The sequence below is a fragment of the Glycine soja genome, chromosome 6 (assembly GCF_004193775.1).
Source record: "Glycine soja cultivar W05 chromosome 6, ASM419377v2, whole genome shotgun sequence".
NCBI lineage: Eukaryota > Viridiplantae > Streptophyta > Magnoliopsida > Fabales > Fabaceae > Glycine > Glycine soja.
Window position 1 is genome coordinate 17,501,855 of NC_041007.1, and position 15,981 is coordinate 17,517,835.

Consider the following 15,981-nt stretch of genomic DNA (forward strand, 5'->3'; position numbering starts at 1 on the left):
ATTAAGGTCAGGGATGTTAGGTTTACCTCCTTCAATTTTCTTCCTCTGATCCTTTACTTCTGCGGAGCCAAACAACTGTCAGAGGCTTTTGAAAGAATATTGGGATTGAATTAAATCGCAGATGTTAAAAAATCTCTTACAATTGACTAGGTTGTACTTACAATATACTCCAAAAGCACTAATCCGTTTAAAAAAAAAAAAAAACCAATTTAGAACTTAATTCAATTCGATGATCCAATTAAAAAAAATTAGGGACCCAATTAAAAAAAATAAAGTTCAAGAACTTCATTCAAACTTAAACATGCCGCAGCAAATTAGAAACAACCATAATAACAAAATCTTAATAACGTGCAAAATACCTTCAACAGATAAAAGAACTAAAGACTTGGTTAAACATAATTTCTTAAAGATAAGAATAAATAGATAGGAAATAATTTTTATCTTTAGAAAAAAATATATTTACTTTAAATTTTAAATTATAAAAAATATTTTTATCTTTAGATAAGAATACTTTAATTTTTATGCTAGATAGAATGTCATTTTAGATAGAGGTATTTAGTAAATATGTTTATTTTATTAGTTTATAGTTTAGTAAAACAAAAAAAAAAATCATTAGTTTATGGTAGTATTTCTTTGGATGCTATATTTCTTTCTTATTTTTATCCTCTATAAGTAAAATAAATTTTTTCCATTTACCGTCTCATTTAATATTACATTGTTTATTTTAATGATTACATTATTTTATTTTTAATAAAATTTTTGACATCTAAAGTATGAAGTGAAGTATAAAACTTACCAAAAAAAATGCTCTTAAGCAACTTAATAAACAATTATGCATTACAAATACTCAAAGTTAGGCTAAAAAAAAGTTAAAACAATAAGAGTTAAGAATAAATTAAAAGTAAAGTTAATCAGCTCGCAAAGCCATAAAAAAGCCAAAATAATATATTAAAAAATGCTTTCTTTAAATGCTGAAATACCGGATTAAATTATGGGTTAACGGTGATATATGTGTCGATGTTGGATTTGCCACTCAAAATTTCACTTCAAGTTGATGTAAAAAGAAAAAATAATAATAACTTCAAGTTATCGCAGATATTGTCCAAGTGTCTATATTTTTCAAGAGCTACGTGCTTCATTTATCTTCGCTTATTTGCTCTTCATCACCCAGCACTAAGTGCAGAAAAAAGAAAGAAAAAGAATTAATTAATTTGCTCGGTCCTGCAAGTATCCATTTTCTGTTTTCAACTTTAATGGTTTGAAATATCTTTTGCCATGTCAGTTTCGGAAACTTTAACAAAAAAGCCACTTATTATTCTCATATCTTTTCTTTGTCGTTTTCCTCCAATGAACCCTGAAGGCCAATTTGTAATTTAATTATAATAAAGTGGTGTAACGGATTCTCGAAAGCAAGATGCTGGGTTTTGTATGATCAACATAAATTCTTTGCATCAACACCACCACCTGATCCTAATTTTCTCTTTCTTTCACATTGAGATAATTTAATATATATATATATATATATATATATATATATATATATTATTAAATTGTTTGTTAAGTTGAGAAGAACTAATGAACATCGATGTCTTGTTTGATGATTGGTGTTGAATACTTAAAAACTCTCAAGTGGGTTATTTTTAGCATTAATTAATCTTACACAAAACAGTGAATTTAAGAAGCACTTGAGAATATCATAATTACATGCATGGTACTTGGGCACAGTGTGTTGCGTCATAATAACAGAATTAGGATGATAAAATTATGATTGCATAAATGTTTACAGGTGTGTGCTATTAAACAAACTAAAATAGGTTGCCTTACTTTCCACGTTTCTCTTTCTCTCCAACTCACCTGTATTTAGGGGCTTCCTTTTTACCCTCACCCTCAGTTACCACCACCACCACCACAATTTTCAGTTCCATGTCTTCCCATGATTTTCACCCTTTTTCTCTCTCTCACTTTCTGTGGACTTTTCTGTGGTTTCCTTTTCAGTGAAATAAAAAAAAACCACTCTGGCTTATTACTGTCTATATAGATTCTTCTGAATCCAGTTCTTTCTAAACCAAACCAAAAAAACATTCCCTCTCCAACCAAGTTTTGTTTTTTTTTTTTTTCATGTGAAAATTGAAATCGCAACCGCAATTTAAAACCTTGGTGTATGTTCTTATATTGAAATTGAAATTCTTGGCTAGGGAAGCAAAAGGGTAGTAATTGGTTTTAGAGTAAGTGAGAATGGAAAACGTTTCGGTTCTTTTGTGTAATAAGGAAAAGGATCAGATGGATTTGCCTCCTGGGTTTAGGTTTCACCCAACAGATGAAGAGCTTATTAGTCATTACCTTTACAGAAAGGTCACTGACACCAACTTCTCAGCTAGAGCCATTGGAGAGGTGGACTTGAACAGGTCTGAGCCTTGGGATTTGCCATGTAAGTTCAAAACAAAATTAAAAAATTCAGCCCCACTTTGGTTTTGGTTTATTTGGCTTCTAAATATATTTTTGTCTTACAACGAGACCATACAGACTCAAATATATTAATTGTGTAAGTTTATTATAACATTATGTTGTGTGCATGTTTTTTATTTTTTGGGTTACAGGGAAGGCCAAAATGGGAGAGAAAGAGTGGTACTTTTTCTGTGTGAGGGACAGAAAATACCCAACTGGTTTGAGGACTAATAGAGCCACTGAATCAGGATACTGGAAGGCTACAGGGAAAGACAAAGAGATTTTCAGAGGGAAATCTCTTGTGGGTATGAAGAAAACTTTGGTTTTCTACAAAGGAAGGGCTCCCAAGGGAGAGAAAACTGATTGGGTCATGCATGAGTATAGGCTTGATGGTAAATTCTCTGTTCACAACCTCCCCAAAACTGCAAAGGTAATAATAATAATAACTAATAACAACTTTGATTTTGGCTTGATCATGTTGCTTCCTATGTTCCACTTTTTATTCTCTTATTAGTATTAGTACTTTGTTTGCTTTGTTTGATTTTCAGTGCTGTGTTTATTATTGTGTTGCAGAATGAGTGGGTGATTTGCAGGGTTTTTCAGAAGAGTTCAGGTGTGAAAAGGACTCATATTTCTGGGATGATGATGTTGGACTCTTATGGAAACGAAATGGTTTATTCTTCTTCTGCTTTGCCACCTCTCACTGATTCCTCACCTTCCATTGGCAACAACACCAAAGCACTGAGTGTGACTGATTCTGCTTACGTGCCCTGCTTCTCCAATCCAATTGATGTTCCTAGAGGAATCTTTGATTCCTTGAACAACATCAATATCAGCATCAACAGCAACACCCTTTATGGAGTTTCTTCAAACCATTCATTTTACAATACTCAGGGGGTTCAACTTCAGGCTCCACCAACTTTGCCATTACCTAGTTCTTCAAACCATTACCTTAGAGCCTTTCTTGAAAACCAAGGAAATGGATCGAACATGAGCAACAATGGTTTTGAGCCAGAGAGGGAAATGGTCAGTGTCTCACAGAAAACAAGTCTTTCTACTGATGTGAAGGCTGAAATCTCTTCATTGGGTAAAAGGCACTTTGAGAATCAAAACAACCCAATTGCTTCAGCAGCTGCAGTTGCACCAATGGACCTTGCTACCTTGTGGAACTACTGATCTCAAATAAAGAATTGCCATTGGAAAAAAAAAGGCCAACTTTTTCAGCTGAAAAAGTATAGCCTCATAATTTACAATATTTACTGTCTGATTTTGATTTTTATGTTGTCCTTCTTGTTGTTATTGTTGTTTGTTTGTTTGTCTGTATAGATTTCAACTAAAAGATTTGCTGAATAATAGTGAAGCATGTATTTTGTACTGTTAAGTGTTAAGTTATGCTGTTTTGGTCCTTTGATACTCTAGGCTTGTTATTGTTATGGTTTGGTATGTATGATATGAACATGATTACTATGTATCAGCTTTTATTAAAATTATTAATACTAGAATGAGACATGATTGGTCATTTTTACTTATTTATCTGGAATCTATCGGCAAATCTTTAGAGAATGACATTTATTCTCGCAATATTTGAATTGCAAATTTAATTCTTGATTGTGGGGACTGAATCAAGTATTACAGCCATTAAAAAAATGAAAAATTTCTTGATTCTCTCTCTTGGAAACTCGTGCACGCGCTTCCTTTGACATGGACAAATTATTAGTATTAACAAACTTATCTGCATTTACCTTCTGTGATGCTCCTTGTAGAAAATCAGGACCCTTAAGAGTTTTCCTCTCTCTCCCCTTTCTCCTTCTGTTCTTGTGCGCGAGTGTGGATGACAAGACAGAATGTTTAAGTCAAACGCAGAGATTCAAACATTTTTTTACCTAATCAATTTGAGGACATTCTCTATTTGACTCATACACAGTATTTGGCAGAGAGAAAGGAAATAGAAAAAAAGCAAAATATTCAAGTAAAGAAGAGAAGAAAAATAGATAAAAGTAGAGTAGAAAATCCTGATCGATTGTTTGATTTAAGAGAAATAAAAAAAATAAGGTAAAAAATAAAATAACAAGATTGTTTGGTTTAGAATAAAGAAAAGATAAAAGTGAGATTATTAAAAAAAATATGACTTTATACTATATATATATATATATATATATATATATATATATATATATATATATATATATATATATAATCATTATTTTTTTACCCATAACCCCCACATGCTCCATATAATCACTTATACTATCAACAGAGAAAACAGTGCAACTAAACGATTATTGATTAAATGCACATAAAAATTCATTATAGGTTACTTTTGATAAAGTGAAAAAGAAAAAGAATTCAACATCTATAATATTTTATTGTATTTTACAGTCGTGAGAGTGAAAATAAAAACACAGGTGTCACATTTTTTTAAAATCTCCACCCTATTTTTGGGTACCTGGGAACTTTCTTACCTAAACCCCATTTCTTCGCCCTTCCTCTTGGTTCCTATGTATTTCACTCCTCCTAGCAAACACATTAATTTCTCAATTAATTTTTTCTTAATTATATATTTGAAAATATTTGATGTATTTTTAAATTAATGCATGTGGAATATATTCTCTGGACGGTAGTTTTTTTATATAATATTTTTTATTATTATTATGTTATTGATCCGAAGTCTCTATCAATTCTATTGATAATTAATTTTTATTAAAAAATCTAATTAAACATCTTGCAGTGAGTTTTTTTTTTCTTTTTAACTACATTTTTAAGTGTGATACTATATATGTATTCTTTACATTGAACAATTTTATTCAAAGATAAAATTATTATAGACAATAAAATAAAATTATGAACATTTAATGTATTTATATTTTCAAGATTTAAATTTGAGATTATTCATTAAACTGAAATAACAATTTATCAGTTGATAGATGTATTTGGTGACCTAGTTGCTTCTCATTATTAATTTTTAGCACGAAGAAAAAAGTTTTTCAGAATAAATGTATCAGTTTTGCTTTTGAAATCAAGAACTCAAGAGAATTTGTGTAAGTACACAGACATAATGAATGTGACATACAACGAAATCAATGTAGGGCCAGTTGTAAGCCATCATCGACAGAGATAAATAAAGAAACAGAATATGGTCTCAGTTATTTCCCTTTACTCGGTCGGTTACCTGTGATATTTTTTTTGGTACAAGGATGTTTTCGATTTTTAATATAATTTCATCCCATTGAGCTAAATTACATGTCAGCTAATGATAAAAAAATTACATGTCAGTTGTTCACTGAATCTTTCGTGAGATATACTTATGCATGAGAAACAATTAAATAATGAAAACATCTAAAAAATAATAATTTTGTTTTGTTGGTTCTAATGTTTTATTACTAAATAAAGAAACACTCAAGGGGATTTGTCTGTATATGTGACTATTGATTATTGATTTTAACGTTTCATTCATCCATTCGCAAAGTACAATCATTCATTTCCCGTTTCATGATGCTTGAATTGCGTTTTGAAGCTGCAATGCCATGACATGAGAACATCAATGCCCTTTTTTTTTCTTCTTATTTTGTCCAAAAATATAATATACGTGTCTACTTTGTACCATGTGGTACTTTTATTTATGGCACATGATAAACCCTCGATCTTCAAAAGTACTAAATCAATTTGAATTCTACACGGCTTGATCGTTAACTATGTGAAATCACTGCCAATATGCCTTTTACAAAGTGTTGATGCTCAACTCATTTTCATCAGTTTGATGGCAATGAAATGTATAGAATATATATAAACCCCAGTGGTAATATCTTTGTTTCTTTCATTCGCATATTTATCCTAAGAGGGTGTTTCGGACAGATTACTTATGTCCGTTTTCATTATTTTTGAGGAACATTTGTTTAAAAATTATTGTTATGTTTGGAATATCAATTGAAATTTGATAAAAAAAATTATTTAAAAAAAAGTTTTTTAATAATCTATATAGTTTACACACACACAATTGTCCCTTTTTAGTTTGATTTGAAAGAATCAAAATACAAAGCCGAATGAAATTCTTCATAATTCAAAGGTTATATATACTTTTGGTCCCTATATTTCCTATTTTTTGTTTTAGTTATTATAAAACTATGTTTTAAATTGTCCTTGTGAAAATTATTTTTACATTTTCGCCTTAATTTATTATTTTGTTTTAAACCTTGTAATATATCTAAATTTTTAGTTCCTTTAATATTTTATTTATTTTGAGTTAGTCCGGACAAAAATGCATGGTAGGGACTAAACAAATTATTCACATGTTATAAGGGCAAAACGGAAAAAATGACTATTTTACAAGGACTAAAGTAAAATGACAAGAACAAAAAAAAAAAAAGAAACAAATTCTGCAAGGATTATTTTTAGAAAATAATTTTATAAAGACTAAAAATAAAATTATATATATCATAAAAATATTATAAAAAGACAAAATATTTTAAGTTTTCCCCCCAAAAAAAGAAGTATATTTAAGCTTAATTCAAACTTATATTATGAACATATATACGAAGATCACTACATGCGTCACGAGAGGGTGGTGAAGGGGAATGGAAACAAAAGTTATGGTAAATTTTGTGGTTAATAAATTAATTGTATGATCAAGTTGATTACATCACAAATAGTTTGTGTTTCGGTAAGTTGTTAATAATAGGTCTCATTTTATGAATTTCATTAAAGTTATATCGCAGTCTTGGTGTTTTCCTTCCCATTTAGATAGTTAACTTTCATGTTGGGTTTCAATTTTCATATTTGTTTTGTATGCCTTTTGGATGGTAGTGTTTACGGATTGGTTTAGTTCAGAGAAAATAAAATCTAAAATAATTGATTTTAATTGGTTTAATTTAGTTTGAATTTATAATTTTTTTTGTCTGACTCAAATCAAGCTAACCAGTATTGAGCAGATTGGTTTAGAGTAGATCATCGGTTATCCAATTATTATTTTTTTAAAAATAATAATTTAAAAAATAAATAAAATAACATGATTTTGTATCAATTTTGACAAATAATGATTTCATAATATAATATAAATAACATGTTAAATTTTATGGACTTATAATTAAAAACTAAATAATAGCATAAATTATAAAAAAAATAACACATAATTAATAATCATAAAATCTCATCTATATATAATAATTAAAAGAAAATAAATTAAATTATCCCACATAAACTTTGATTTTGAAGGCAAACTAAAGTAAAATATAATGAAAAGATTTAAAAGAACACAATAATAGATAAATTAAGCATTAAAAAATAATAATAATTGATATAATTTGTTTGGTTTGGGTTAATTAAGATTTGGAAAGTATGAATCCCATATCACAACAAATCAAAATAGGATTTCAATTGGTTTGGTTTAGTTTGAATTCAATTTTAACAAGAAAAAATATTGAACCAATTTATTAATTTATTCAATTTGGATTATCAAATTCGTCGGATAAATTGTTCTGAATCGATGAACATCCCTACTTTTGAAATAAATTGAACAATTATTTAATTTTAACTTATTTTGGAAAAGTTAAATCTGGATAGATTCCATTACGTAAAGTATTTATCCTTTATACTCTGTTATTATACTCTATTTTTAATATAAAAAATTATTTTTAGAAATATTTTAGAAGAATAACAAGGTTGAATACTTTGTTCAAACTTTGACCCATAATTGTCTATCCGAGCACTTGGCTTTTTCTCAAGAACAATTGATACTTCGCCACCGATCACCAACAAATCATGTAGTCTTCAATTAACTCTTACCCACATAGATCTCACGTGTGAAAGACATCCATTGACACATTTTGAAAGGATGTGGCATGCTCATTATGAAAAAAACCACCAAACATCTTGACACATTCCTTTAACAATATCAATGATACGAAGTTATAACGTTGATGTAATAGTAAAAGAAGATGAAAGATGTTGTGGGTTCATATCTTTCCACTAATTCCATTCATAAAAATTAACAACTGACAAGTTAACATTTAATTTATCGATAAAAAAAAATAATCTCAGTCAAGCTCTCATACACACAAAAACATAGGTCAAAAGAAGACATATGCTATGCTTGGATCAAACTTTAAAAGTAAGGTTACCAATTACAGTGTAAAATTATAAATTTAATGCACAAATAAAGTGTTTGTTTGAGTTACCGTTGGAAATCTTTGAATGAATGTTGAAAGTATGTTGGGAAAAGCATATGTCAATGTGTGTGTTTAGATTTAAGTTGGAAATGTGTTGCGCATAGTTTTATGTAAATCAACAGATAAAAGTAAGTTGAAAGTAGAAACAAAGATAATGATACTTCTGCAAATGTACGTTTACAAATTTCTATCCAAACAGAACCTATCTTTGCTCCAAAAGTATGTTCAAGAGTTTTCAAGCGGTACCTCAAACATATCTAAAGAAACTGACCGAAAAAAATGTTGTTTGGAATTAAAAGTACTTTTAAGTTTTTTTTAAACTTTAATCTAAACATGCTCTTAATTTTAAATACAGGAGAGAAAAACTATTCTAGTTCTTTTGGAACAAAAATTATGACCACAAATTATATAGATGAGCATACTTCAAATGAATTGAGTGATGATGACAGCCATCATATGTCCTTTCTTTTTCTCAATGATTTTGGTAATTATTGTGTTCTAAATGATTTAGCACAAAAGATCACAACTTTCATCCAAAAGTTGTTCAATACCAATGGTTTAGAAATTAATAACGAGGGCATTCAACAATATACATCGATCAACTTTTGCGGAGTACACTATTCCCACTTACTTATTGACATGCTTTCTAAACCGTGTGGGTTTCTCTTCAATGTAAAGACTCCAATATGTATAAAAGAATAATGAACAAATTGTGAACATAAATTGTAAGATCACTAAATGCGTCATGGGGGTGGTGATGAAGGGAACAAATTAAAAGCAAAGTTATGGTAAACTTTGTGATTAATAACTTAATGGTATGGTCTATTTTATTACATCACAAATAGGCCGTGTTTTGATAAAAAAAAAAAAAAGTTGTTGATAAGTTTCATTTTATGAATTTCATTAAAATTATATTGCAGTCTTGATATTTTTCTTCACAATTAGATGGCTTTCATCTTGGGTTACAGTTATTCAGAAAAAAAAATAATCTTAGATTACTGTTCGCATATTTGGTATGTATATCTTTTGGAATAAATTGGCATTGTACTTAACTTTTACTTATTTGTGCGGAAGTTAAATCTTCATGCATAGAAGTATTTATCCTTTATATTCTATATATAATTATACTCTCTTTTTAATAAATTTCTTTATTTATAATAGAAGAATAACAAGATTGAACACTCAACTGGAACTTTGATCAATCTATCAACTTGTCTTCTCTCTCGCCAATATGAGCACGTATCTCTTTCGGTTATGACGCGTGGTGGCAGACTCCTGTCGTTGAATAACAACATCGATTGAAGAACCGTCTTAGAATTGTGCACATTCTATATCGGTTCTGAAGGTACAAACGATGTAGATATCAATATTTAGGCATCACATTTGAAAAATATTTAGACGTCATGAAAAGATGTGACAAATAAACTCATAATGAAAAATCACTAAACCTTTTACACACCATCTATAAATACTTCTTTAACCATTTTAGTCAGGTACACACATTTTATATATACTATTAGTATGTCAAATTATAATATGAGTGTTACGATCCGTTTGGTAAAGGCAAAATAAGGTAAAGAAAAGAGTGAATTGAATACTAAAATTTCGTGAGACCCACATTTTTATTCTCCTTTAATTCAAGACTTTCATCTTTATAAACATAGACTTAGAGTCTCCGAAAGTATATACATGCTCCTCACTACAAGTCTGGGCACTGGTGTGATGTAACAAGCTCCAATACGCGCACAAAAACAAAGATCCAAAAAAGACTTAACTGTGGAATGCTGTGGTGAAACACTGTTCTAGCTCATTAACAACAAAAGTTATGACCATAATTATATAAAGCATATTTCAAATAAATTGAGTACTGGCAGCCATGATATGTCTTTTCTTTTTCTCAATAAAGAATTTGAAAGATACACTTCGGAAATTATTTTAGCTGACTTTTTAGTACAAAAAGATCACAACTTTCAACCAAAAGTTGTTCGATATCAACGAGGGTATTTGGATCTGTCAACTTTTTGTGGACTACTATTCCCACTGACTCATTATTGATAATTTTTCTGAACCATGTTGGTTAGTTTCTCTTCAATATATGACTCCATGATGTATTTAAAAAATGGTGAATAAATTATATTCTTTTAAATTAATGGAGGAACTACAAGAAAGCACGAGGAGAGTCTAACACTCTTAGTCCAGGTTTTTTAAGAAAAAATAACACAAAATAATGGATGAGTAAAACTATATTTAAAACCATCACTATTTCTCTCTCTCCCTCTCTCTCTCTCTCTATATATATATATATATGCATATATACAATTATTTACTTTTAAATTAATTATAATAAGATGTAATTTTGTCTTTGTGATTACGTGACTATATATGTACTATTTCATAACAGGTTGAAATAGAAAAATCATAGAACTCTTAATATACACCGAATACAAACCTAGCTATCTCAAACATTTGATATAGCTACACTATTCAAGGATCATTATGTGTGATTTAGTTGACATTTTTATGGGCTTTTTCCCGCAATAAAATATTCCGTCGTAGATAAATCAAGATGCCACAAATAGATGTCAGATATTTTTTAATATGATTTTAATATGAAATAATCTCTTTCATACATAATAATTAATCAGATTCCCTAAAACTATTTAATTAAAAGATATAAATCATAATTACTTGTCTCAGGTTATCAATAAATGTGAGACATTCTAGGTAGGTAAATGCATGTGTGGCACACTATAGGGTTTACATGATGCAAATTAATTAAAAAAGACTTTAAATAATATCGGGTTGCCGTGAAATTTTCTAACTTTGCATGTAAGTATATATAAAGAGGGAAATGCATGCAAGTATATTAATATGATACAAATCATTCACTTAATATTTTTGTCCCCTAAAAATTCGGGTCAAATTGTGACTATATTCAAAAGTTTGTTTATTTATTTATTTATTTATTTATTTATTAAGCCTATATTCAAAAGTTTGCGGTCATTAAACTATGTCTTTTTTTTTTTACATGGTGACAATGAAATTTAAATTTAAAATATCAAATAAATTATTCAAATTTCTCACCATTAGACCAACTCTAACAGGCCGTTTATTATACGACGTTCTCATGGTCATATTTTACAATATATACATTTTACCAGCTTGTCTGAATTAGGATTAGTCAATTAAATTCATGTTGCTTTAAATTAGAAATTGGATACACGTACGGTCACGGGACGCATTTTAGCTTTTTTTTAATATAAAATCTTACAATAATTCTATATATAAAAAATGAAACACAATTAATTTAACGGTACAATCACATATAACTAAATTATATAAAGCATTACAATTATAATTAAAAATTGTACATAAGTAAAAGTAATTAGCTAGTTTTTCCTTTGAGACTAATCATAATATATTTGTAATTAAATAACAATATAAAATATATATTTTTTTTCTCATACTAGGGTACCAGACTTTAAAAGAAAACTTAATTTAAGGATATTGAGGTAATCTGTGATTCTATCTGTTTGTTTTTGGGTCCTATGGTGTGTCCCACAAGAGAAGGTGACATCAGAGTTAGGCCTAATTTAACGGTTGACACCTACGAATGATGAAAGGGCCCACACGCTTCTGCTTTTGCTTAGCGTCATCGACTCCCCAACACAACCAACGTCACTCACTCTTTGTCGCGCCGCCGATCCCACGTGTCTCCACCTCTGCGCCAGCTGTCTCCTTCTTGTCTACTCAACATGCTCACAATTTTTAAGGGCCTACGTGGGCCCCTAAAAGTTCACATTTCAACTTTTTAATGAAAACATAATTTTGATGTATTATTATATAATAAAATTATGATTTTATTGTTTTTTCCCTCCTTCCATATTTTTTACCCCTTTCATAAATAACAGAAACATAATTTGATTTTATAGATAAAATAAAATTTAAAACTACTCGGTAAGAATTAATAGTAATGGTGTCAGGACCAATTATAATTTCCTAATTTCTATAGGGTCAAATTTTTAACTAATTATTATTGGGATAAATTATGTTTAAAGTCAATATAAAATTACTAATGTTTGTTTGATTTAGTCTCTAAGTTTTTGTATTATTTTTGTCCCTTTAATTTCAAAAATATATTTTTTTCATTCCTCTAAATTTGGAATGTATTAGTTTTAGTTTTTTAAGTGTTTTATACATGATTAAAATTTGTTTAATTAGAAGGTTCCTAAAATGAAAAAAAATATATGCATTTCAACACTTTAGCAAATTAGTAATTAGGAAAACCTAAAACATAATTTACCTTTATTACTATAGTTTCATTAGGTTCTGTAAAAAAAAAAAAGGTTTTATTCTTGTAGAACACTTAAGCCCAAAATAAGTATGATTTTTATCATTGTCTCAAAAGATTAAATTTTGTAACAATATTTTGTGGAGTATCACTGGGAAACCAAATACCTAACTACAGAAGTGTACAAAAACAAGAACCAATTTTATTAAATAGTAATTTATCTTGACATTATAAATTATATTATATACTTTGAAAAGTGAGACTCTTAGTATCTTTGCTCTCTTAATTAGACATTCTCTTATTTTGCTTTGTTAAATGTGTATTTCATTTACTGTTCTACAAATTGTAAAAGCAAATCTCCTTCAATCACCACAATTTGCACTCATATTATCTTTATCTAAATACACCACCATCTTCTTAGTTGACTATCTCTTTCAATATACAATTTTATCAATAGTTTTTTTAGAAGAAAATTTATCAATTGTTAAAAATAACATTATATCATAATTTAAATTAATTAATTAAAAACTAAATATAATTTATATATTTAAAGATATTTATTTGTTATGAATTTTGGCGATCATATAATTATATAATATCAGAGAAGCAAAGGAAGAAGGGGAGAATTTCGAGTCCATGATAATTCTACATGTCTCAAGTATGATTGTTTCTCATAAAAAATACATGATATATATATATATTATATAATACCAGAGAAGCAAAGGAAGAAGGAAAGAATTTCGAGTCCATGATAATTCTACATGTCTCAAATATGATTGTTTCTATATATATATATATATATATAAGGAATATATATAGGACAATAATCACAAGAGGTTTTATCATTATGACTATTTTTAAAAAAAAAAAAAGGTATTCTCATAGTCAAAAGTCATGAGATCAACCATTAAGATATAGAGATCATCAAAATACATTTTATCTATTCCTACAAAATTTTCTCGGTACGCACGGTCAAAGAATCAAACACATGTCAACATGTTTAGGAAATTTAATTATCTATCACTATGGTGGACCTGGTTGGTTATTACTATAACTATTAATGACAAAGGATGTAATCTTTTGTTTCCTAATTATGTATCTAATTATGTTTTCTTAATAAAAACCGTGAATATATATATATTGTGCTGTAAAAAGAATCCATGAATTAAATATAATACTTCCTCAGTCTTAAAATAAGTGTCACTCTATGTTGTTTTATAGAGGCTAAAAAAAGTTAACAAATAAATGAAAAAGGATAGTATTTTTATAAAACTACCATTACTATTAGTATTACATTGAAAAACTAAAATATCAATTATTAGGAGCATTAGTAGAAAAAAGAATATTACATTAAAAAATTAATATGATATTTATTTTGAGATTTTTTTTAATGTGACGTCTATTTTGTGGGGGAATGAGTACTAGATTAAGTGGAAAAATATTATTTGTATAATAAATTATATAATACATTTTACAACTAAAAAAAGAAAAAAAAAATATATGAAATATAATAAAATTGTGATGATTGTAGATAAACACAGAAAATAATCGTACTGGAAATTTGTATATGAATGTGGAGAGAAATATATATACAATTTTCAAACCCTAGGTAGATGCTACGTACGTCGGTCTTGGCACTTGGCCGAGGACAATACTGAATTACTGATTCCCACTATGATTAATTAAGTAATGTCAATAATTTGATTTGTTTCACAGCCTTGAAAGTTGATCGAGACCACTAAATAGGTTTGTTACATAACATCCAAGAACTATTCCTAAAAGGTAGAAAATGAAATATTGAAAAAGAACGAAAAAAGACAAACAAACAACAAGGATTTAGATACCATTGAAGATTTTTCTTTTTTGCGTATAACATGATCAAAATCAATTAATCCAAGCCAGAGTATGTGAAAGGTCAACCAGAAAATTATTGTCCTGGACTTTTGAGAGTGAAATATATTTTAGTTTTTGAGCAATTTAAGAGAAATTTAAAAATTATTCATAAAAATAAAAAAATTATTGATTTCGGATAGTTTTTATCCTATGACAATTTTTCATTATTTTATTAGTACTTGTGACATATTTTCTCTTTATGACAAGCAAAACATATTTAAATTTAAATATTTAATTTACTACAAAACACAATATATATCATGCATGATTTGTCACAACAAGAGACGAAATATGTAAGACGTGTCATGCGTGTTTGTGGTCAATGATTGGAAAAAGAAAGACAAGTATTAGCTTCATATAATGAAACCAAGTATTCCACCAATTAGTTAAGCAAAACATTGTTGTTTCATTGAGTGAGAGCAACTATCCACTCCTCTCCCCTTCTCACCCCAAAAAAAATCACTCACGGTCATTTCATTCTCTAGTTAATTAACTCACTATAGTTTTACTTTTAGTGTACTTATATTGCTCTATTGAAATTATTTATGTTTTTTTAATGTATATGGGTGTTAATATTACATAATAATTAACATGTTGGGTTGATAATTAATGTATGCGAGTTTACTAGATATATATTATTATTGTAAAATATTTTATTTTACATTGTTATTCGATTAAAAAATAACTTTGGTGTGAGTAAAATTAACAAATTTATTCTACGTAATGATTTGTGATTGGATAACAGTAATATAAATTAAAAAAAAAAACTTTACATTGTAATACACAATTATCCAAAAACAAAAACATACTCCTTTAGTCCAAAAATTGATTTCACACTTATTAAAAGAAATTAATTAATTTCATTAAATTGTATCATTTCCGATTAAAAAATAATTTTTTTTTTAAATTATTCTTCCTTGAAACTTGATATTAAACACAAATTTTCTATTAAATGAAAGATATTTTAAATATAATCCAGTTAAATAATGCAAAAGTAGTTGGATTTTACTTACATTTGAGAACATAAAAATTGATTTTCTTAACTTATTAAAGAGAATGAAGAGAGTGGAATTTATTAGAATAAATGGCGTGCTTTCTCTCAAAGAATGCAACCAACTACAATGTAGGACCAAGAAAGTAAAAAATTGTTAATCCTCTCAATACACCATTGTCCTTGAAGCCCCTCTCAAT

At 28.2% G+C, this 15,981-nt stretch overlaps 1 protein-coding gene across 1 annotated transcript; it reads left to right on the top strand.

Moving 5' to 3' along the window:
- The first annotated feature begins 1,820 nt into the window (after positions 1-1,820).
- On the top strand, positions 1,821-3,974 carry LOC114416562 (NAC domain-containing protein 100-like). The gene is made up of 3 exons (XM_028381466.1): positions 1,821-2,428; positions 2,598-2,875; positions 3,019-3,974. Exons 1-3 carry the CDS (start codon positions 2,236-2,238, stop codon positions 3,619-3,621), a joined length of 1,074 nt encoding a protein of 357 aa, XP_028237267.1. The 5' UTR covers positions 1,821-2,235; the 3' UTR covers positions 3,622-3,974.
- The last annotated feature ends 12,007 nt before the right edge of the window (positions 3,975-15,981 follow it).